Source organism: Bos taurus, chromosome 10 (genome assembly GCF_002263795.3).
Source record: "Bos taurus isolate L1 Dominette 01449 registration number 42190680 breed Hereford chromosome 10, ARS-UCD2.0, whole genome shotgun sequence".
Lineage (NCBI taxonomy): Eukaryota > Metazoa > Chordata > Mammalia > Artiodactyla > Bovidae > Bos > Bos taurus.
The window spans coordinates 40140126-40165631 of NC_037337.1; the positions used below are offsets into that span (position 1 = coordinate 40140126).

The window sequence follows — 25506 nt, forward strand, 5'->3', positions numbered from 1 at the left end:
CAAGAATGGGTTTAACATTTCGTTCTGCAGGGGATCTTCCTGACCCAGGGATTGAACCTACATCTCCTGCATTGGCAGGCAGGTTCTTTACCACTGAGCCATCATGGAAGAGTCCATTAATGTGCCACAGAAGAAAAACAAAATTATATTGAGAAACCTTCCTATCCTACCCCAAGCCAGGAATATCGGAATCTGGCTATCAGGTCAGGGACAGGTTGGTAGAGAGAAGGGCAGAGAGTAAATAGACAAACAATTAGAAGCCAACCAGACTAGCCCCCTGTTCCCTTGCCCACTGAAGATCTCCAGCCCAAAGTTGCCCCAAGCTGTGCAGGGGAGAAAACTTTCCATTACATCAGGTTCAGTTCATTTTAGTTCAGTATCTCAGTCGTGTCCCATTCTTTGCAACTCCATGAATTGCAGCACGCCAACTCCCGGAGTTCACTCAAACTCACGTCCATCGAGTCCGTGATGCCATCCTGCCATCTCATCCTCTGTCGTCCCCTTCTCCTCCTGCCCCCAATCCCTCCCAGCATCAGAGCCTTTTCCAATGAGTCAACTCTTCGCATGAGATGGCCAAAGTACTGGAGTTTCAGCTTTAGCACCATTCCTTCCAAAGAACACCCAGGACTGATCTCGTTTAGCGTTTGTATTACTATTTTGCAGCACGCATACAAAACTCTGAACTAAACGTATGACTGTTATTTGAATGCACTGCAGGACTCTATTTCTAAAAATGAACCAAAGGTCCATGGGATCTGCCTGACTTTTTTTTTTTTTTTGCAGTGCAAAATTCAGCCACTGAATAAAAATTTTAAAAACTGCAGGCCACTAAAATATAGTAAGTCTTGATCATGTTATGAACCATGCTTGCTCAACACAGTGGCTCACTCAATTCATAACAGAAGAGAAATGTGGGCATTTCTAAATACAGTGACTCACAACAACAGAGAACTTTGGGTGGGAAAGTGGAAACTGAGCTCAGCCACCAACATGTACCTAGGACAACAGCATAATTTTCTTATCAAATGTATGAAGGAACTTGTTTTCTGACTTGGGAGAAATGTAGCTTAATCACTATAATCTCTTAAAAGATCATAAGAAAAGAATTGCGGCTCTGTTTCTGAATGTCCAACAAAACATTAAAACCTATGAGATTCCTCTTCAGTTTTGGAGTTCACTATCTACATAGATGGTTAACTACATTATTTAAAGTGTTTTCTATTTTTAAAAAAGCAAATGACACATTCAGAAATGTTTCTAGAATTTATTTTTTCCTGTCTGCTCCCTATTATTTTATTTTGTCCATGGATATTCTCAAATGATAGTGGAAACTCTATGCATAGACTATCCTCATGCTTGCTTAGAAAACCTGGTCTGTGGCTCTTGATTTAATTATGGAAAGGAATGGGGGAAAATGAACCCAGAGTTCTATTTGTGTATCCATGACACAATTAATCTAAGATATGGCAGAGTTCTACAAATTCAAAAGACTTGAAAATAATTTATTTGCTATAATAAGAAGAAAACCATTTTTTCTTTAACTGAATTTCTTGCCCTTTGTGGCAGAAATCAAATGCCTCATATTACTGTAGCAGTTTTTCTCCTCACAATTTAATCTAGGACTTGTTAACCAAGGCTATTTCTATATTCAGCAAGATTACATACAAACTCAATTTTATGAATTATGTGAATGCTACTGCTGAGAAATTCTACTGGTAATATGACTATGCAAATGGACACCAGGTAAATTAAAGGCATAAAAGAGGGTTTATAAATTGAAGAAATACATTATAAGGGTTTATTTATTTTAGGTCATTCATGTCAAAGCTGAAAACTATCTTTAGTAAGAACACAGATGAAAACTGCTAGATGGGCTAGGAAGAAGCAAATCATTCTAGAAGTATATATTTGCTGTGAATTGACTGAGTTCTTTATGGAGGGTCCCTGAGCAACACCACTATGATGGACACTTTGCCGCATATGCAGGAATTCAATACAGTTGCAGATGACTCTATGATTGAACTAGATTTAGAAACTGAAATGACCATAGTCACGAAAGATTGATGTGAAAACTGACTTAGAAGTTGGGTTGGTTCCGAGTCTGAAGTTTTAGGAACAATTTAATCAACTGATTTTCCTTGTTATACATGCTAATGGCAGATATATGGTTTATATGGTTTAAAAGCAAACCTGAGTATGAACAATACTTCTTTCAGTAACATTCAGTTTCATAAGACAACATTGCAGTAGCTTAATAGGCATGAAGTTTTATTTTATAATGATCCTAAGATAATGGTCTATTTGACAATTACTAAGTACAATCGCTAAATACATATTGTATGAGTACAATTTTGTGGCAGATAATGCAATATCTACAGTGTCTTGGTTTACATTGTAACATCTTGCGGTATTTTGAATAGAGTGTATTTTTGACCAAATAGTATATTTCTGATAGTTTAGATGGTAACAGATAACTATGGTCACTAAAACTACTAGTCTATGTTCACAAAATCACAAGTGTTTATCTCAATATACCCAATTATATTTTGTTGCCATCATAATCTTCCATCATGAGAAATTTTCATTTGTCTACTAGAAGAGGCCCATATGGATATCTATTTTAACTTTAGAGGCACAGGTATCCATCCTCAATCCCGAAGCCAGAGCCAAGCTGGTAAAGTAAGACAAGAAGAAGCATGCGCTCCTTGCACAGTGACTTTACCTTCTCTGAAATGGGAAGTTAGCATCTCCTCCACATGCAGCGCCAGTGCACCAGCTATAGAAATCACTGCTATTGACTTAGTGGTACGTACTTTTTACATCAATTGCTCAAATAAACTTTACCTTTTCCTAACTCTAACTTTTCCATGACTTTAGCTAATCTCAGTCTGTTAAAACTCTACCCAGCCTACAAGACCTAATTCAAATCATTAGATATTCCCTAATAATATCTGCCAGAAACTACTGTAATTTTTATTTTTATGCCCATAGCTTTTGCCTATCCTTGCCAAACACTGTATCATATGGCTCTAAATTGATACATTTACTTTTCACTCTCTGACAGTAGAATCCTTGAGTACAAGGAAATGTATAGATTTCAATGTAGTCCCACAGTTTAAGGTTCTTCATATAATAAGGATTCAATAAATGTTTATTAAACATTAAATTGATATGTTTGTTAAATCCTTAAAATTATACCCAATCTGTATAACAATGCATAATGTTCTATGCCACATTTGGGTTTTAAGCTTTTTTTTTTAGATAAAACTATTCCACAGTATCACTAAGAATGTGTTATGAAAACTATTCAAAGCAAATATAAAGCAGTGTTATTAAGACTCAGAGATATTAGGTTACTTATATAAATAAAGAACATTATTTACAAACATTATTTGCTTTATCATAGCCTGGCTAACCTAGAAATTTACACTGTAACATTCTCTAAGCAAACTTACCTCTCACAATGACGTTGGTGGACTTTTTTGCAGGGTTTCCCACATTATTATTGGCAATGCAGCTGTAAGTGCCAGCATCTTCTGAGGTGATGGCAGGTATGGTCAAAGTTCCTCCATTCAAAACAGTCTTTTCAGGCAGAGTCCCAAAGGACCTGACCCATGTGAGAGAAGGTACAGGCTCTCCTCCTGTCGTAACACATACTAATGTTATGGCCTCTCCAGGATTTACAACAATAGGGTCATCCACCAAGAGTTTAATTGACGGAGACGCTAAAAGACAAACAAAAGAACATGCACCTATTTAGATCTACTAGAGCTAGACTTCAACAGTATGCTTTATATTTACACAAACAATTAAAATGAAATACTGTTCTCTTGTGCCAAAGTCTTATTGTATTGATCAAATTTAAACCTTATAGAATGGTTATTTATTTTAATTATATGGCATAAACCTGTGGAATTTTACTAAGAATCTTACACATGGAGAGGGAAATTAAATTTTATGTATTCTTGAATTATTGTTTCACAATTAGAACAAATTAAAACAAAAATCCCTTTCTCTTTTAATGTTGACAATCACCATTTGTTTTTGTCCTTCCAGGTATAAATATTAAAGCTGTTTAGTTCTTGTATTTTCATGGTCAAGATCATCCTCAGGTCAAATGACATATTTTGCAAACTGAACACAATCAAGTAAGGAAAAAGATTGCCAGAGGATTTTACCAGGCAGTGGGCCTGGTTTTTCATCTTGAAAGGAATAACAAAATCACGTAATTTAAAGCATCTCCAATATTTCACCTCTAACCTCTGTTCAGAGAGTTTAGGCAATGTGAGTTCTCATAACCACTGTTTTAAAACTTAGAAGCAAATAAGCTGCTTTTCAAAAGTAGTCATCAAACTATGATGGCCACCACTCCAACATTTGGGTTATACTGATCTCCCCAGTGAAAGTAAGTTGTTTGAAAATTTTCATGTAAAAAAATGTAGATAAATATCCATTCAAAAAAATGCTTTCTTGCAGACTTTTCATCAAACGAAGTAAAAACTGCACAAAAATCTGTTCAGACACAGTACTTTCTTTTCTGCTTATATCACAATGTTAGTCTATGTAGCACATTACTAAATAAGAACAGAGGAAATGCATTATGTTAATATTTGAGTTCATACATTCAGAAATATTTGAGGCCAAATTTAAACTGAAATCTATCCATATTTGGAATACAAAGCGTTCAACTGTACTGTGTAACTGCTTTTAGATATTAATTTCAGCTCAGAGTTGGAGAGAGTTTTTCTCAGAATGAAAGGTAAACTCCCTATGGGGTTCAGTATTCTGCCTTGATGGAATATATAAATATTCAAATTAATATATATATATTCCACTGTATACATAGCTTGCCTTTGGGGACATAGGTGTGCCTTGAGGGCATTATACTAAGTGAGATAATTCAGAGACAGATCCCATATGATCTCACTCATATGTGGAGTATAAAAAAAATAAACAAAAAGCAAAAGAAATGCACAAGCCACCGCACACACCCCCCCCCAAAAAAAAGTAGATATAGAGAACAGAGTGCTGATTACCAAAGGGAAAGGAGTAGGGGAAGGGTGAAATAAGTAAATGATATCAACTGTATGGTGATAGACGGAAACAAAATTTTGGGTGGTGAGCTTGCTATAGGGTATACAGAAGTAGAAATATAGTATTGTACATATGAAACTCATAGACTATTATAGATCAGTGCTGTCTCAATAAAAAACAAATTTAAAAAGATGCCAAGGGAGAATAAGAAAGCAATTCCATGTTACAATTATGGTTCTGTGTAATGGGGATAGAATGCCTGGGTGACATTTTTAAACATTGTTGGCCTTTCTAACATCATTGTAAGTAATATACAAGTTTTCAAAGTATTTTAATTGCCCTTCTGAGGTGCTGACTACTAAAATCTATGATTAAAAACCTGTTGGGAAAGTCATAAAATTAAAATGAGACAAAAGGCACTGCAGAGTTTGGTAGAAAAGAAAGTATTTCAAAATGCTATTTAATATTGCTAAACTGATAAAAAGATACTACTAATGAAATTTTTAAAAAATAGATAGTATACTTTATTTATTGACACAGCATTATGAAACAGTAGTAGAAATTCTTACAGCCCAGTTTGAGGTAAACAGTATAATTTTACAAAGATATTTAGTTAGAACACAAGTCTAGAGAGTCCAATAGTTATATTAATAAGACTCATTTGTTTTACACCATGTTTTAGTAAATTAAAAATCCCAAGGCCTAAGGACCATTAATAGTATATGTTTATTTTATTTTATTTTATTTTAATTTTATTTTTAAACTTTACATAATTGTATTAGTTTTGTATGGGGAGGGAGGAGGGAGGAGGGTTCAGGATGGGGAACACATGTATACCTGTGATAGTATATGTTTAGATTATGGAAACACACAATGGTGATATTAAGTCAAGAAATATTTGCCTCTGAAATTGACTTGTATAAGGATGAGTTGTTTTAAATATACTTGTATATTTTGAGGACACATAATAAAAAATTTATTAATTTTGCTTTACATTTTTTATTTGGAAGTTGAAACTATTGTTTTTCCAAGATTCAGCATTTTTTTAGAGGCTTTAAAATCTCAGGCAAAACTGAATTGCAAGTGAATGATATTATTTTAAACAGTGTTTTTAAACTCTTCAACCACATTGATTCCATGTGCTGTTTCTTATTTTGTACTTACATAGGTAATTAGTAAACTAAGAAAAATTGATCTCATCACATTAAATCATGTACATGGCTGAGTGTTCTTTAAATGTCTATTGCATGCTTTGCTTGAACTACTCCATCATTACATAAGAACAAATGTACAAAGCCATTGAGATCATCAGCTTCCTTATAACCGTGAGACAAGAGCATCGGTCAAAACCATGTTGCAGGATCTAGACATCCAGTCATTCTTCACAGCAACATGTGAGAGACGGATTACTATTTGAAGTTCATTTTTAAGTTAATAAAGAAATGAAACACAGAAGTTAAAAAGGGACAAGAGAAAAACAGAGTGGACAGTATGTTAGTTTTTATTTGGAATGTTCATCAAACCAATGTAAAAAGTAGAAAAAGGTGAACTACATAAAGTAAACAAAGGCAGTTAAAGTTAAGTGAAGAAGCATTGAATGGATGATGGATGAAACTAGGGGGAGGAGGGAAGGGAGGGAACATATGTTTACATATAGCTGATTCACCTCATTGTACAGCAGAAACTAACACAACATTGTGAAGCAACTGTACCCCAATTAAAAAATAAAATAAACATCACATATGATTTTAAACATGTTTATAGTTATCACCAAATGGCTCAAATTACATAAAAATTATTCCAACGAAGTCCGTTTTTAACATGACACACAATACCAGCCATAAATTCTCTACGTACACAGTGGTCATAAATAAGTGCCCATCTGACTTTCAGAATGAGAATCTTGCCAGCACTCAATGATGGAAGGCATGGGTCATCATAGCAATTGTCTCAGAGACTTGACTCTTTCCTTAAGATCAGTATGTCAACATTCTAGCATGTTTGATACGCTCTGTGGTGCAAATACAGTAGATAGATAGATCTATAAATTATTGGTCCTGGGAAGGATGTGATGAAGTATAATGACAGGCAAACAAAGAGAAAGAAAGGAAAAAGAAAGGAAGGGAAAAGAAAGAGAGGAGAGACCAAACAGTCTGTGGTTTTTATTTTCCAAAATCCTAAACCCTTTAATAACTATAACATGGAAAGTATATTTTAGGAAATCTCTCTGAGGAAGAGAACTCTTCCCAAGTTCTCTTCAGCTCCTCCCCTCCTAGCAAACAAAAAGAAAAGTTTTTTTTTGGGTTGAGCAACAGTTACTTCAGTGGATCTGCGACAGAAAGAGGACTGGTTTCTTGGCTCCCACACCAAATCCCAAACATTTGGATATTCAAGAGTAAAGAGGATCTCTGTGTCCCTTCTTGGTTGAGGTCACTAAGTGTGACTGGCTAGACAGACATAGTGAGTCCATGGGGCAGGCTCCATGCTTCAGGGGAACAGCCCCAGCCCCAGATGATGGAATGGAAGAAGCGGAGAGACAGGTCAGAACTGAATGTGACAAGACAATTGGAATGAAGGAGATGTTAGGTGATCCATGCCCTTCAGAGGTCCAAGTCTCATGTCCCACACCATGGTGAAATAAAAGCAACCCCTAGAATTTAAACAAAATCTGGTGGAAATGGGAAATCCATGTTACCAATTTCTGAAATTATGGCAAAATAGATAGTTGAAATAAAAATGAAGTTAAATTATAGAATAATAAAGATATATTTCTTTCAAACCTGAGTTTGTAGGCAGGGATTCATACCCATTAATTTTAGTGAGTCAGTTCCTCATGAGGTCCTCTGGATGGGCAATACAAAGGTTTAGCTTGGGGTTAATTAAGAATACATTCTGTAGGAAGAAAATACTATTTTAGCCAAGGTCAGTGACTTTTTTTGGTGCTTTGTTTGGCTATTACCTAACATAATAGCTTGCTGAAAATAAACATTTCCTTAAAAAATGAAAACAATGCAATGATAATCATCTTATATTTTTAGAGATTTAGCCCTCCATGGATCTGGGCAATTTTTAAAAAGGAACTAAGATTTCTATCCCTGACTCTGAATAAATGGATGTGAAGTAGTTAACTACAGTAAAAGCTGCCATTTAGATTGAGTTAGAAATACCCTAAGACACATAATTCCTTGATTGAAAGGAAATTGACTATTGAGTCACAGAGAAAAATCAAAAGGAAAGAAGAACATAAAAACCAAACCAAAAAAAGAAAAGAAAAACAACCACCACCACCAAAACTCACAAGAAAGAACTACAATAAAAAATCCACAGCTAGGATGGTATTTGTCTTAGCTTGAATCCTCCCCAAATCCGGTCCTGATATAAGTAGATCATTAGGGTGAAGATCCCAGGAAGCATATTGAAGGAGTAGAGAAGAGATAAAGAAAGGGAAAACATTCAGTAATGGAACAGGAATGAGTTGTGGTCACTGTAGGAAACCTGACTCCCTGCTGTTGGGAACCCTCTGGGAAACTAGAAAGAACACATCCTAGAACTTTCCCTCTGAAAAATGAGGAGGCCGACTGGGGTGTTTATCTACCAACCCCTGTCCCTCATTAGTTAAGGACTATTCTATGGGTTTTAACGTCCCAAGATTCTCCGTTGTCTGAACACATTGATTAGTCTAGAGAGAGTTTTCAGACAGAAGGACATAGAAAATAAACTGTCAAAAGAAACAATAACCTCCAGAGCAAGGCAGTCACAGAGTCTCCTAGGGCACCCTTTCCGTGTAAGTTCAATGACTAATAGTTGGCCACATGGAGATAATGTGAAAAGTATACAGAAAAAATAAGGAAAAATCAGTGGTGAGTTGGGGCACATTTACTCATCAGGATATAAGCACAAAATAAAATGAGTAACAGCACAGCATGAATAAAAGGAAGAGGAAGTGAAAATATATACAATTAACTTTTTGTTTCTTTTCCAAGGATCTACATTTTTCAAACTGAAAGAATATTCACACGCTAGACAAACCAAGTCCAGCTTCTATATGGAGAGACATGCTATATATACAGATTTGAGGAATAAAATTTCTCTTGCAAAAAGAAGTCATTTAACTGAGATACAAGAATCACTATATTTTTGTGCATTTCATTGAAATTCATTTAAAACAGACATTTCAATGAACATTTCATATAATAAAAAATGAGAGAATATATTAGAAGTTGATTTGAAAATTCAAAATAATCCACCTATGTAGTTGAAATTATTATTCTAATATTATCATTATTGACAAGTTGATTGATTCTCATGAAGTCCAGGAATGATATATTACTAGGAAATTCTATAAAACAATGCTCCAGGATATGACAATATTTGAATAGCAATCATAAATAGTCTCTAGAGCATGAGAGAGCCTTTGCCACATATATAGAAGCTAACAAGCATTTTTCACTTTTTTTTTTAAATGTCCATAGCACAGACAGTCCTGCAAATGATTGAGAAAGCAGAGTAAATATGTTGCTTCATGGAACATAAAATTTTCCTAAAAGAGACATTCTGCATAATAGCATCAGTTCCAAAAAGAGTTTCACTAGATAGGTTTTGTTTGATTAACAAAATATTATTTATTGCTTATTTTTATTGTTACTAGGAATAAATGCTTTTAGATATTGTTTGTTCTGCCCAGTATAACACTTTTCAACATAGTCATTTAATACGTATTTATTGAGCACCTACTGTGTATCAAGGCCTGTGATAGGTACCTGGAATATAACAGTGAACAAAACAGCCAGAGCTCCTGCACTCAGTTTTACATCCTAAAAGGACAAAAACCTGTTATCTCTCATTGTCTTCAGTGACTTCACATATATAAATCACCTCCTGTTCTCTGATTTTGTGTGCATTTCTTATTCTTGACCAGAATATTTATGCCATCACAGAACAATGAGTAAAGAAATTTGCCAACAGGTATTCTTCAATGAAATCAGACTTTATAAATTATAACAGGTTTTATATATATCTGAATCCAGTCATTAAACAAGATAACAGAAAAAAATAGAACTACAACTTGGTTTCCAAGGTGAGTAAAAATACAAAAGATTAAGTCAAAGCTTATTTTAGTCAATAAGTTATGTTAATAGCTGGGGTACTAATACTTAATGGCCTGAAAATTCTTTATAATATTTTTAAAACATGATGGGAAAAACATCATCACCACACATATCTCTGTCCTTTGGTCAACAATCCCTTACTGTTCCTTCCAACAGGTGAAACTGGCAAAACATGGTCTCATTCAATTTTATCAGAAGCTGAGTGTCATCTGCAGTTGCAGCAGAATCCTTGAGGGTCATCACTCATGGAAAGAAAATTCAAGCTAAAAAGCACTTCCAACCAAGGGATCTGTTTTCCAGGGAATTTCCAGTTCTAGAAGATACTGGCTTTTTAGGGATAGGGCCAGTTTGCAAAGATGCCCTCCTCACAAAATCAGCATAATGTGAACTTGCTATTCCTGTTGCCTGGGAGTTTCTTCAACTGCTTATTCACCAGGTAAATGACTTTATTATGGTCAAATCTCAAAAAAATTTCTTTGCCAAATTCCTAGTTTTTGTCCAAAGCAATTGAATTCCTTCCTGCTTTGAATTATATAAACATAGCAGCTTATAATAGCTCTCCTCACAACATACCCTTGTTTAGTTGCTCAGTTGTGTCCAACTCAGCCACCTCATGGTCTGTAGCATGCCAGGTTTCCCTGTCCTTCACCATCTCCCAGAGCTTGCTCAAACTCACGTCCACTGAGTCAGTGATACTATCAAATCATCTGGGCCTCTGTTGTCCCCTTCTCCTCCTGCCTTCAATCTTTCCTAGTATCAGGGTCTTTTCCAATGAGTCAGTTCTTTGCAGCAGGTGGCCAAAGTATTGGAGCTTCAACTTCAGCATCCGTCCTTCCAATGAATATTTAGGATTAATTTTCTTTAGAATTAACTGTTTTGATCTCGTTGCATTCCAAGGGACTCTCAAGAGTCTTCTCCAACACCACAAATCAAAAGCATCAATTCTTCAGTGTTCAGCCTTCTTTATGGTCCAACTCTCACATGCATACATGACTACAGGAAAAACCATAGCTTTGACTCTGTAGAAATTTGTCAGCAAAGCAATGTCTCTGCTTTTTATACGTTGTCTAGGTTGGTATTAGCTTTTCTTCCAAGGAGCAACTGTCTTTTAATTTCATGGCTGCAGTCACCATCTGCAGTGATTTTGGAGCCCAAGAAAATAAAGTCTCTCACTGTTTCCATTGTTTCCCCATCTATTTGCCATGAAGTGATGGACCAGATACCAAGGTAATTGCTTTTTGAATTTTATTTATTTTTCTTATTATAAACATATTTATTTTAATTGGAGGCTAATTACTTTACAATATTGTATTGGTTTTGCCATACATCAACATGAATCCGCCACGGGTATATAAGTGTTCCCCATCCTGAACCCTCCTCATACCTTCCTCCATGTACCATCCCTCTGGGTAATCCCAGTGCACCAGCCCCGAGCATCCTGTATCATGCATCGAACCTGGACTGGCAATTTGTTTCATATATGATATTATACATGTTTCAATGCCATTCTCCCAAATCATCCCACCCTCTCCCTCTCCCACAGAGTCCAAAAGACTGTTCTATACATCTGTGTCTCTTTTGCTGTCTCGCATATAAGGTTATCGTTACCATCTTTCTAAATTCCATATATACACATTAGTATACTGTATTGGTGTTTTTCTTTCTGGCTTACTTCACTCTGTTTAATAGGCTCCAGTTTCATCCACCTCATTAGAACTGATTCAAATGTATTCTTTTTAATGGCTAATACTCCATTGTGTATATGTACCACAGCTTTCTTACCCATTTGTCTGCTGATGGACATCTAGGTTGCTTCCATGTCCTGGCTATTATAAACAGTGCTGCTATGAACATTGGGGTACCTGTGTCTCTTTCCCTTCTGGCTCCTCAGTGTGTATGCCCAGCAGTGGGATTGCTGGGTCATAAGGCAGTTCTATTTCCAGTTTTTTAAGGAGTCTCCACACTCTTCTCCATAGTGGCTATACTAGTTTGCATTCCCACCAACAGTGCAAGAGGGTTCCCTTTTCTCCACACCCTCTCCAGCATTTATTGCTTGCAGACTTTTGGATAGCAGCCATTCTCACTGGCGTGAAATGGCACCTCATTGTGGTTTTGATTTGCATTTCTCTGATAAATGAGTGATGTTGAGCATCTTTTCATGTGTTTGTTAGCCATCTATATGTCTTCTTTGGAGAAATGTCTGTTTAGTTCTTTGGCCCATTTTTTGATTGGGTTGTTTATTTTTCTGGAATTTAGCTGCAGGAGTTGCTTGTATATTTTTGAGATTATTATTTGTCAGCTGCTTCATTTGCTCTTATTTTCTCCCATTCTGAAGGCTGTCTTTTCACCTTGCTTATAGTTTCCTTTGTTGTGCAGAAGCTTTTATTTTTAATTAGGTCCCATTTGTTTATTTTTGCTTTTATTTCCAATATTCTGGGAGGTGGGTCATAGAGGATCCTGCTGTGATTTATGTCAGAGAGTGTTTTGCCTATGTTCTCCTCTGGGAGTTGTATAGTTCTGGTCTTACATTTAGATCTTTAATCCATTTTGAGTTTATTTTTGTGTATGGGGTTAGAAAGTGTTCTAGTTTCATTCTTTTGGAAGTGGTTGACCAGTTTTCCCAGCACCACTTGTTAAAGAGATTGTCTTTAATCCATTGTATATTCTTGCCTCCTTTGTCAAAGATAAGGTGTCCATAGGTGCGTGGATTTGTCTCTGGGATTTCTATTTTGTTCCATTGATCTATATTTCTGTCTTTGTACCAGTACCATACTGTCTTGATGATGTAGCTTTGTAGTGGAGCATGAAGTCAGGCAGGTTGATTCCTTCAGTTCCATTCTTCTTTCTCAAGAGTGCTTTGGCTATTCAAGGTTTTTTGTATTTCCATACAAATTGTGAAATTATTTGTTCTAGCTCTGTGAAAAATACCATTGGTAGCTTGATAGGGATTGCACTGAATCTATAGCTTGCTTTGGGTAGTATACTCATTTTCACTATATTGATTCTTCCAATCCATGAACATGGTATATTTCTCCATCTATTAGTATCCTCTTTGATTTGAATGTTGAGTTTTAAGCCAACTTTTTCACTCTCCTCTTTCACTTTCATCAAGAGGCTCTTTAGCTCCTCTTTGCTTTCTGCTATATGATGGTGTCATCTGCACATCTGAGGTTATTGATGTTTCTCTCAGCAATCTTGATTTCCGCTTGTGCTTCATTCAGCCCAGCATTTCACATGATGTACTCTGCATGTAAGTTAAATAAGCACAGTGACAATAGACAGCTCTGACAAACTCCTTTCACAATTGGAACAAGTCCATTGTTCTATGTCCATTTTGAACTGTTGCTTCTTGACCTGCATACAGGTTTCACAGGAGGCAGGTAAGGCAGTGTGGTATTCCCATCTCTTTAATAATTTTCCACAATTTGGTGTGATTCAGACAGTCAAAGGCTTTAGCATAGCCAATGAAGCAGAGGTAGACATTTTTCTGGAATTCTCTTGCTTTTTTTATGATCCCACAGTTGGTAATTTGATCTCTGGTTTCTCTGCTTTTCTAAATCCAGCTTGAACATCTGGAAGGTCTCAGTTCACACACTGTTGAAGCCTAGCTTGGAGAATTTTGTACATTACTTTGCTAGCGTGTGAAATGAGCACAACTGTGCGGTAGTTTGAACATTCTAGCTGCATACCCAAGCCACCATTAGAATATTTACCTTCCCCTTTCACTCTGAAATATTTAAGAATTGAATTATCTGTAAAAAGGTGATGGTTTTCTTATTTGTAACAAGAACACTCATAAAATTGTTTGCAAAGAACTGTGAGCTCAATAAAGTTTTATTGAAAAAAATGCTGAATTTAAAGATTAGAGAACAGGAACTCCACATAAGATCTATTTGTCATAAACTTAACCCCCCCAAAAAAATCAGCATGAAAAACTCAGGATTTCATGAACCTTTCATTAAAAAGTACTAGTTATGAAGACCTTTCAGGTTTTTCATTGTTTAACCCATCTAAACTTAACCATGCTTTATGTCACTAACAAGACGATAGCAAAGAATTTCTCTATCAAAATTTAGAGCACCACTCACAAAAATAATTACAGCATATTATTTATACTTCTTCGTACTTAATTTTTTGCTCAGTTTCAGCAAACATATTACTATTAATAAACCATCTGAATAAATCAATTATGTCCATGATACCAAAACTAGAGGCATAAGCCATTTGTCATAAGAAGACAGCATGTGGGTAATTCAATATAGAATTTTAAAAACTCAGTTAAGATTTAAGGTTCTTCCTTAAGAATGATATAGCAGTGGAACAGATAGAAACATCACCTCTAAAACCATCTGGTGTTGGTTTCCTAGTATACTTCTTGAGGCCTCATTAGAGTAGCAAAGAAAACAAGACAATAAAATTCTGCTTTAGCCATCATAGCTGCTGAAATGGAGGCAGCTGGCATTTCTACAACCAGTGTTATAACATAGAGGGATTGTGCAAAAAGATATTCTCTTATTAGTCAGTCTCTTACTCCATCTTATTGGTCTTATAAACATTAGATTTTTTTTAATATTTTTAAATTAATTCTTATACCTTTTCCTTTTTTAGGCTGCCCTTGCACTGCATAGGCTTCCCTGATGGCTCAGATGGTAAAGCATCTGACTGCAATGTGAGAGACCCAGGTTCGATCCCTGGGTCAGGATCCCCTGGAGAAGGAAATGGAAAACCACTCTAGTACTCTTGCTGGGAAAATCCTGTGGACAGAGGACCTAGTAGGTTATGGTCCATGGGGTAGCAAAGAGTCAGACATGACTAAGTGACTTCACTTGTACTCCATGGCATGTGGGATCTTAGTTCCAATTCCAGGCATTGAACCCATGCCACCTGAATTGGAAGTACAGAGTCTTAACCACTGAACCACAATGGAAGTTTCATTTTATAGTAATTTGGCTAATGTGACTCATAGCTAATCTTAAAGAATAATGTTGAACAGATTTAACTCTGCTGGGACTCTTTTTGCCTCTCCAGGGGAATTTATTAGTTTCCAAAGTATTGCCCAGGCCAAATTTCTACCTTGATTAGGAAAAAACCTTGGCATATAGTCTCCTAATCTTATGACATATCTGTACTGAGGTTACTCATATATATAAATTGGTTCCAAGAGACAGCAAAGATTAGAAATCACATCGTGAGCTTAATTAGCCAGGTCATTGATAGCAACTGAATAAATTGATGGTAAACAAAGGAATAACCTATGTTTTATTTAAATAAAAACTGTTAATTCAACATATATCTATTAAGAGCCAACTATGTGTCAGACTGTTCTAGGCACTGGAAGTAACAGGACAAAACAGACAAAAATCCTGCCCTGAGCTGTTTGCAATTAGATGGAGACAATCACAGACCTTAATACGTTCCAGGCACTCTTCAATCAGTTTTACACATATTTCTTATGTAATTTTATGAGACGACTAGTATTATTACTTATTTTACTTAGTACCAATCTGAGAAACAGTATAGATAAGTTTGCCACGGCAACATATATAGTGAATGGCTCCAGAGCTGAGATTCTAATCTAGGCAGTCTCACTTCAGATGGATAAACACAGTAAATAAACTCCAGAGTGAAATAAAGTTAATAATTTTCAAGTTCTAATTAAATTCCTGGTGATATTTATGCCAGAGGAAGAATTAATTCTGCTGCTCTAATAGAAGGGATAACATTAATATCATCCATTATAATAAAGCCTAAGGAAGGAAAAAATAGACATAGTTTGCTAGTCAGGCTTATAGAAATCTCTATCATTTATAATAGCAGACAAAAAGGTCTTGTGAACCCACTAAGGCATGATTTAAAAGCCTAAATTCTGAAGTGATGGTAAAAGAGGCTCTGAGGCCATTGCTCAGTGTTTTCACTTCTAATTTATACAAAACTATAATGGGCTGATTTATTTAAGTTCTCAGACTTCACAAGGTAAGGAGGAGAAATTTCAACAAGGAAAGGATTCCTTAGACAGGAAAATGGAGAACAACAGTGTAGGTAACAGCATGCCACTAAGAAAAGAGTAAGAAAAACAAGTGTATTATTACAAGGAATAGCACGCAAATTCACAAAGATGAACTTATTAACCAAGTCTTCTTCTAGTTCAACTGTCAATCTTAAAATATCAGATTAGGCAGGTACAGTTTTAAAAGGCAAGAAAAGAAGAAATATAGCCATATCTTCAGGTATTAATCATGGGATAAAGAGAGAGAAAAAGGGAGAAAGAGAGAGAGACTTTTGCTGGTGCTTCTAAAGTAAACTATCAAATACTACTTTGCAAAGGACAAAAGTGGTCATATTTTGCTAAATACAATACTGGACCAAAGGTCAGATTAAATAAATCAAAGTATATCAATCATGCATACATTCATATTTAACACATTTAAGCATTAAAATGATTATTTATGTTAGCCTCTAGAAGTAGTTACATAAAACAGAATATCATATCTTGATTGCTGAATTGGGTCACAACTCAAATGGCACTTGCATCATGGGTACCTCAGCCCTTACCAAGTATCTATTACAACCTTCTAGCTGGAATTTCTGCTGCAGCCTGAAAATGTTGGAGTGAGGAATCTAACTCTAGGAGATGAGAGGTGCTTCAATAAATCAAGGCCTGCCCTGGGAAACGTGAGCACTATGTACATTTTCATTTATAAAGGGCTAAATATGTTTTTTAGGAGATGTTCTCCTTTCAAGTACACAACAATTAACTATTATTTACTTTGTGCTTACATTGATATTCTTTCCCCACGGTTAATTAAATGAAAAAGAAAGGAAAAGAGAGGCTGAATCAGAGCATAGTTTGTTAAAAATGAATGTGCCAAAGAAAAGGGATTTGATTCCAAGTTTTGTGTGTGGTTAGGAGCCAATTTCGGAGAAGGCGATGGCACCCCACTCCAGTACTCTTGCCTGGAAAATCCCATGGACGGAGGAGCCTGCTAGGCTACAGTCCATGGGGCCGCTAAGAGTCGGATACGACTGAGCGACTTCACTTTCACTTTTCACTTTTCACTTTCATGCATTGGAGAAGGAAATGGCAACCCACTCCAGTGTTCTTGCCTGGAGAATCCCAGGGACGGGGGAGCCTGGTGGGTTGCTGTCTATGGGGTCTCACAGAGTCGGACACAACTGACGCAACTTAGCAGCAGCAGCAGCAGGACCCAATTTATTGGACTAAATTACAAACCACAAAATTGTGGTTTGCACTTCAGAAAAATGGCAATTTTAAACTCTAGACCTTGTAATAGGTGTCAGTACTGTATCATGTTGACACACTGCAAATACTAACTCCTGTTTAAGAATTTTATTAGAGACCTAAATCCAACATGAGTCAAAAATAGCTGTTTCTTATCTTGGGATTTCAGACATTCAGAGTACTTTTAAATATACTGTTGCCATATTCTGGGACAATGCAGCTATATTATAAGGGAGGCATTTCTTTTTTTGAGTAAGATAATACTGTAGTGTAACATATGTGAAGGAACTAAAAAAGCTGCACAAAATAAAATGTTGCTTAAGGAAAGACTAAAAGCCAACAAAACTTTTAAAATACAATTTTAATATAAAAGATAAAACATTTACTGAATCACCTCTGAATTCAAATCCTCTTGACACATGAGAAATGCATGTACAAAAAATGTCCTGCTGATATTTTATTTCTCAAAACTATTGAAAATATAATTTTCCCTCTCTAGTTCCGATGCTTTCAACATAGATTTTGTTAAACCCATATTTCCCATTCTGCATGATTAATATGCACTAATGAAATATCTTTGCAGAGGAAACAAATACTTACCATTTGTTTGCGGTGTTGAACTATGCTTTGTTTTTCTTCATCTTAATATTGATATGTATTGAATTGCCTATTAAACTCTCCAGTGACTTGAGAATTAAATCCATATTACATATTCTTTGACTGTGGAACTGTATACATATAATAATGCTTTTCTAAACCTGTTCATATTTAACATTTGACTTAAACACACAAAACAATGCTTAGTACGCAGAGTGTTACATAGTCACTGAATTTTCAGTGAAAATCTAGATAACTAGATCTGAAATCTAGTTATCATTTTGCTGTGTCGTCCACACTGTCATAACTCTATCTGGATACCATATCTGATTGCTGTTTCCTTATGGTTCCAAAATGAAAAAGACATAAACATTACAATTTTCAACAGGTTGAGCTAATTCTAAGCCTGAAAGACAAAATGCAGTGAGGCAGGACTTTAGTTAAGTATTCATGATCAACACCAAGAGAAATAGAAAGATAGATACAGTTAAGAATAGAAGGAGTTTTACTTCTTTTCACCCATTTCGTACCTCTCAGACAGTTATCTTAGTGGATTCAATCCCAGGGAAATTTATAAGAACCTATATCACACTATTTGTTTTTCTAACAGCTTGTTCATTTACTTTCTGTTGTGTCTTTTCCCTTCCACTTTGAAAATATATATTTTAATTTGTACTCAATATGTGATAATCATTTTGAAAAAATTTCTTACTTATGGTTACTTAGTAAGTCAAACTATATGAAATTGCCTATATTTTACCATTTTAGAACTATACACTATTTTTGGTAAAACAAAGTAAACCTATCTTGCCAGATTCTACTAAAGACAAACCACTACCTAATAGTATTTTACTTGACTAAAAATTCTGCCTCTTGCTTGGCTGTGCACAACGTTGCAATGCAAAATCAAACTGCAACTTAAGAGTAGCTTCAGACAAGTGTCGTATCTATTACTGCCAAAAAATTGTACACCAGTTTATTGATCATTTTCCTTTTTGTCAAAGCAGGGAAATAGGTACCATTAACTGAGGAAATCAGTCCTGGGTGTTCACTGGAAGGACTGATGTTGAAGCTGAAACTCCAATATTGTGGCCACCTGATGCAAAGAGCTGACTCATTTGAAAACACCCTGATGTTGGGAAAGATTGAAGGCAGGAGGAGAAGGGGACGACAGAGGATGAGATGGTTGGATGGCATCACTGACTCAATGGACATGAGTTTGGGTAAACTCTGGGAGTTGGCGATGGACAGGGAGGCCTGGCGTGATGACGTTCACGGGGTCACAAAGAGTCGGACATGACTGAGCGACTGAACTGAACTGAACTGAACAAGAGGACGAGGCTACTATCCATAAATCTCTAGTACACAGTGTGTCTATCAGAAATCAATAATGTTGACTTTACCGCACAATCACTCGATAGTATGTGATTGAAGGGTGCAGTCAAAAAAAATGGTCAGGTAGTACAATATACCAAGTAGGGAAGAGTGACTAAAAGGACCTAAAAGAAAGAAATACTGCTCAAAACATGAACTAAGGCATATTACTAAACAATTGGACATACCTATTTTCTATAGCAATAGAACAGTAGCAAGAAAATAAAGAAGAGTATGTTGTTTCAAAAAAAAAAAAAAAAAAAGTGTCTCCTAGAACAGATGTTGCAAAAAAAAAAGAAAATGGAGGGAAAAGCCAAAATCTTTGTGATGCTCTGGAAATAAGTGCCCCAAAAGCAAACCGAAAGTACAAGCTGCATCTAGACTTACAGTCAAAGTCTAGACTTAAAGTCAAATTTCTGATCAACTATCATTATGCTCCAATTCATCTCTCTCATTTTAGTCCCTGTAACAATACCTGAGATACTCTACTCTCAGGATATGGACTACTGTGTGGATTGTCTTAATTTTCAAATTTAATTCAAAGCCTTTATGAACCAATGTGAATCTTTTAAATTCTGTCTAGATGTTGCTCAAATGATTGTATGAATTTAAGTTAACAATGGCTGCAAGGCTAATCTTAGCCACATCACAGGATGTTAAATCCTATGAGAAGTGTGGTTAAGGTCAGAACTCTTTGAAAAAACAAATATTTCAGCATGACGTTTTAACAATAATATGTGTATTTCACCATACCAGAATATCAGTGGAAAAAAAGTCAGATATTTATGGCACATTCCTTCCCTCAACAAAAGTTGTTTGCATTTTTCCTGTTCTTTAAACTAGAAAATTTATTCTAGAAGTGTTTCCTGATGAGATAATAATCAATCTCTACTTCTTTTTAAAATTTACATTTACTTGGTACTGATTAGTATACTTGATTTTAAGAAAGGGTAGGAATATAAATTGTATCGATTTCTTCATTATGAGAGTAAGTACATTACCAAAAGGTTTTATAAAAATTTGGCAGAACTAATGTAAAAACTTACTCATTACTAATACACATATTAGTGATATGATATTTTGGGGCTTCCCAGGTGGCACTAGTGGTAAAGAATCCACCTGTCTATGTAGGAAACATAAGACACAGGTTTGATCCCTGGGTTGGGAAGATCCCCTGGAGAAAGGCATGGCAACCCACTCCAGTATTCTTGCCTGGAGAATCCCATGGACAGAGGAGCCTGGTGGGTTACAGTCCACACGATTACAAAGAGTAGGATACAACTGAAGTAATGTAGCACAGCACAGCTAAATATGATAATTTATATTTAATGAGTATACAATATTTGATATTCACTTATTTCTGTAACCATTGAAAAAGTTGGAATTTGTGATTTAATATTTCTGCTGAAAAGTACAAAGTAGTCTATTGTAACACTGATACTTTCAATAAGTAAAAAAGGACAACCAAAGGGCTAAATGAGATTTTGGAACTCCTCATTGATTTCTTCACAATGGTAATTTTTTTTTATCTAACAACCATAATACCACAATACTTAGAGCCCACCATTTTCCAGGCAATTTAAATACAATATCATTTAATCTTCAGTTTGTGTAATAAGGTAAAGTTCTATGGGGAAATGTGTACTTTTAAATGTCTTAGAGCTGGAGGCAGGACAGTGACCAAGAATATATCTTCTCTTGAATGAGATGAAAACCTCTCTGCCAGTGACTTTTTGTAAACAAAATATTGAAGGCTCAAGATTTGCAAAAATTTTCTCAAGAAGGTTCATGAGTTCCATGGGTTATTTGTTTGCTATTTTTTCTCAAATAGTAATGTAAGCCTCATGTATGAAAGTACAACAGCACAATGAGGTATTAATCTTATCAAATTCTGCAAGCCTGAAACTTGCCTGCATCAATGTTGGAGCTTAAGAGTATCTGTGTACATATAGGCTGTATCTACTTCTTTGTAGCCATCTCATTTCAACTAATTTTCCATTGATGTTAGTGTTACCATGCAAATAAAAATGAAATCTGAGAGTAAATATTCTCTTTCTATCAACCGATTATCCACCCATAGCACGCTGTCAACATGGCTTAGCAAAAAGCAGGTTCAAAGGAGTCAAAGGACTTGGTCACACAAGTGGGGAGAGTCAGGATCTACACCTTGGTTTTTCTTACAAATGCTTCTTTATGTAGAGCTGCTTAAGGCTGCATGTGAACCAGTGTTAACAACTGACATTGAGACTCATGTTCCATATGAGGGTAGGCTGCATGTGAATTAGATTATTAAGCGGCCAATTATACTAGCTTGCTTGAGATTATAGGATGTGAGACCTTCATTGAGTCCAGGACAAACTTGGATGGTTGGAAACCCTCAAGACCACTGATATAATCTATTCTAGGATTTGGGGTAAAAAAAAATATGGGATTAGCTACATGCACTTATGGAAATTATTGTATATCATCATGAGATCCAGTAATGTATTAAATCAACTTTGTCAGTGAATGATCATAAAAACATTCCAAACTACAAGTTGTACATGGCAAGTTCAAAACCATATAAGAACCTTAAAGTGCATTTCCAGCAACTGAATTATTATCTATAATAACACATTTCTCAGCAGTTTCACTAGAACAACAGAACCTTATTAAGTACTAAGCCAAGGCCTACAAATCTGCAATCTAAAATGAAAAATTAATTGTTCTAAAGTGTAAAAATTCTATTGCTTTATTTTAGCATGATCTCACCCAACTTGCTGAAAGAAATATCACATGACTTGAACTCCTTTACTCTTGTAAATAACTTTTAAATTGTTTAATTATAATTATAGTTTAATAGCATTTGAAGAATAACTGTGTAAAGCTGGGAAATATCATCAATGAATTGTTCTAGATGTTTGCTAAAATACAGACTATTTGACATACTTCAAAGTATTTGGTTAAGTTGTAAGGCAATATTTCTTTAGTGGCTCAGATGGTAAAGAATCTGCCTGCGATGCAGGAGACCTGGGTTTTATTTCTGGGTAGGGAAGATCAACTGGAAAAGTGAATGGCAACCCACTCCAGTAGTCTGGAGAATTCCATAGACAGAGGAGCCTGGTAGGCTATAGACCATGGGATTGCAAAGAATCAGACATGACTGAGTAACCAACACTTTCATTTTTAAAAATAGGATTTCAATAATTTATACCCCTTTTATGATAGTGTTGCCTTTCATTTGATTAACATGTTTTTTTTTTTCTTTTTTAATCTTTGCTTAGCTATCTACTATATCTGAGTTATGATGTCTTCTGGGCAAGTTAATAGTTTATGAGGAATATTGTATATAAGAGTTCATGCTGAGAGTCTAAGTTCACTTTGGATGTAGTGAACTTGAAAAATTCATTGCTAGGACAATAAAATGTACAGGTGTAGAGAGATCCCAGAAATATGCATACTTCCTGTGCGGGGAGCCGGTGAGGCATTCCACTCATGACAAAGGTCATGAGGAAGGAGGCTCGGCATACGCAAAGGCGGGATCGAGCCTCAGGAGTCCCCCCGGATATTCTCGAGCATTTTCCCCCAAAAAACCAGAGTCTGCCTACTTTATTGCTTTGTGCTCTCACCTCTGACTTTACTGGGGGCTGTCCCCTACCACCATCTCTCTCTCTCTGTGTCAAAGAGTTAACTTACAGCTCCAATTAATAAAGTTCCTGGGCAATTAGGAGTGTTTAAATCCAAACCCCTCTGATGGCTCTCTAACTCGCCTGACAAGTTTACCCGGACTCCTGCAGCTATGCATACGATTGTTTACAGTCTCCTAGCCTCCAGAGGCATGGGAAGCTTAAGATATTCAAATAGCTTAGAGCCTCTCAGAGAGTTAAAAACTGTCAGAATAAACTAGTAAAGGATTTCATTGATGAGTCAATGCTTGTTGCCAAGTTTTCACATCCCCTGAATTGTATCCTTGAATATGTATTAATTAATAGTGGGTATGTAGAAAAAATAAGTAGTGGCCTTGGTGTTAGTAACTTTAGACCCTTAAGGTAATAAATTCTTTCTTTGTTGTAAACCCATTACACATCCGCCCTATAGAAATGCAATTTTATCTTTGGAAGATGGTGCCAAACCTTGAAATAATTACTCTTAGAGAAAGTAAGTCTTTGTTGACAAGTCCTTGTCAAGAGTCATAAAATGTTAGTAGGCCTTCTGGCCAGAAGATGATGTAAATCACCTAAACCATTTGTATACGATACATTTGCAGGAAAGAAACCTTGGTTTTTGATAAGAACCAAAGACTGCTGACTTTGCATCCCCTATTATCCTCTATGTGTAACTTAGGGTATAAAAGCCCCTGTTAAAAATAAAGCTACGGGCCTTGCTCACCAACGCTTGGTCTCCCCATGTCATTCTTTCTTTTAACTTCCAGCTGAGTCTCCATCTGGAGCGCGGAACCCACCACGCTTACTAATCACGCCTGGGCTTCTAAGACCCACTCGAGAAGGTGTCTAGGGTGAGACACCTTCCGCTATTCGAGAGGGCGCCTGCGGCCTATGTAAGTGGTGCAAACTTCTTGTCTTGAAGTTTTATTGGTCTCCCGCGTAAACCAAGCTACTCAGCTTCTTTTCTCCACTGAATTTTCCTACTGAGCTATCCTCATTCCATTGTTCTCTATATCTCTAATTAGCATATAAATAGTCGCCGACGCCGTCTCCCCTTCGAATACCCTGGATCAGCCGGGGCTGGTCCTCGGCATTCCTGGTACTATGGTAATAGAATTTTGGAAAATTTGGGTCACATTGTTATTCAGAAAATCGTCTCAGACAGACCAAAGTTGAAGCCCCATAATGACCATTGCTTCTGTCCCCAGATTCACTGCATACTCAAGATCTGTATGCTCATATTATGAAGCTACATTAATGAGGATAGGGCATATATAGGTTCAATTACCATAGGAAATGATGGAGCACTCAGACGAAAAATCTGTTACATATCAACAAAAGTGCAAGTTTATTTTATTCCTTATCATTTTCAAAGAATAGTATTTTATATTTCTGATAAACATTTTGTCAATTATAGTTTGATGGAAATATGACAGAAGAAGTATTCATTCTTATAGATTTTCCTGGAGAATAGTAGTATTTAATTTATCCACTGATAAAAGTAATTTTTATTTGAAGACTAGTAATCAATGACTGAAGCTATATACCATATCCTAGCAAAAATCTAAGATTCTTGTCCTCATCTCACCATGATTACTGATGATACTGATTTTATCCTTTATCTCCATTATCAAGGTTAACAGCCCAATGATGACTACCATTTATTGGATTTGTTATGTGCTGGAATCTCTAAAAGTTTTTCATTTAAGGGCATTTACAGTCTATAAAACAAAATAATATGGATCTCTGTGTCATCTCTATTTTAAAGAGGGGAAAAACAAGTTTAGAGAAGCTAAATAAAATCTCCAATTTGAGAAAAACAAATATGAACCTTAGGCTTTTGAACTTCAAAATTCATGCAAGAGAGGTGTAGGAAACATCTCATTCTCTAATTATATGGCCTATCATTAAGATTGTACTAGTATTGCTTGTATTCTTTTGGTGTCTTTAGTAGTAAATACTGTTGTTTAGAAAACCTGCATTATGTATAATTTTTAAAAATCTGCTAAAGCATTCATATTCCCAAGATTTTACCATAAAAAATAAAACATTTTTTCCATTTCTTCTCCTTTTTCTTCCTTCTGTTTCTTCTTTTTCTTTTAATAAGTGGTGCTAATAACCTGTTTGGCTAGATGCTGTGGAGCTCACCTAAAGTAAAGAAGTTCAAATATACACACGGCTAAGAAATATTTATAAGGTTAGTACTCAGGTACAGATGACAGAGAAGTTTCCCCAGTCATTTCCTTTCATCTTTTTACTAGTTATATATGACAATGGGATATACTATTTTACAAGAGAAGGTGCTTATGTCCACACTATTCCTATTACAGACACCTCCATAAAATTCCAATAACTGAAGTATTATTTATTTAATCATAACACTTAGATAATTTAAATTCCTCTAAACATAGACGATAACTACCATGAATAGATCACAGCATACACAACATTTTATGTTAGGTCTCACAAAAATTGCTGAGCATTACAACTGTTCTACAGGTTATATAAA

The 25506-nt window shown here is 35.8% G+C and overlaps 1 protein-coding gene across 1 annotated transcript in view; it reads right to left on the reverse strand.

Annotated features, from left to right (window-relative positions):
• Positions 1 to 25506, reverse strand: part of MDGA2 (MAM domain containing glycosylphosphatidylinositol anchor 2) — a 926008-nt gene that overhangs the window by 318141 nt on the left and 582361 nt on the right. Inside the window, exon 6 of the mRNA XM_002690859.7 lies at positions 3456 to 3725. Coding sequence (XP_002690905.2) covers positions 3456 to 3725 — 270 coding nt within the window. The remainder of the gene's footprint in view (positions 1 to 3455; positions 3726 to 25506) is intronic.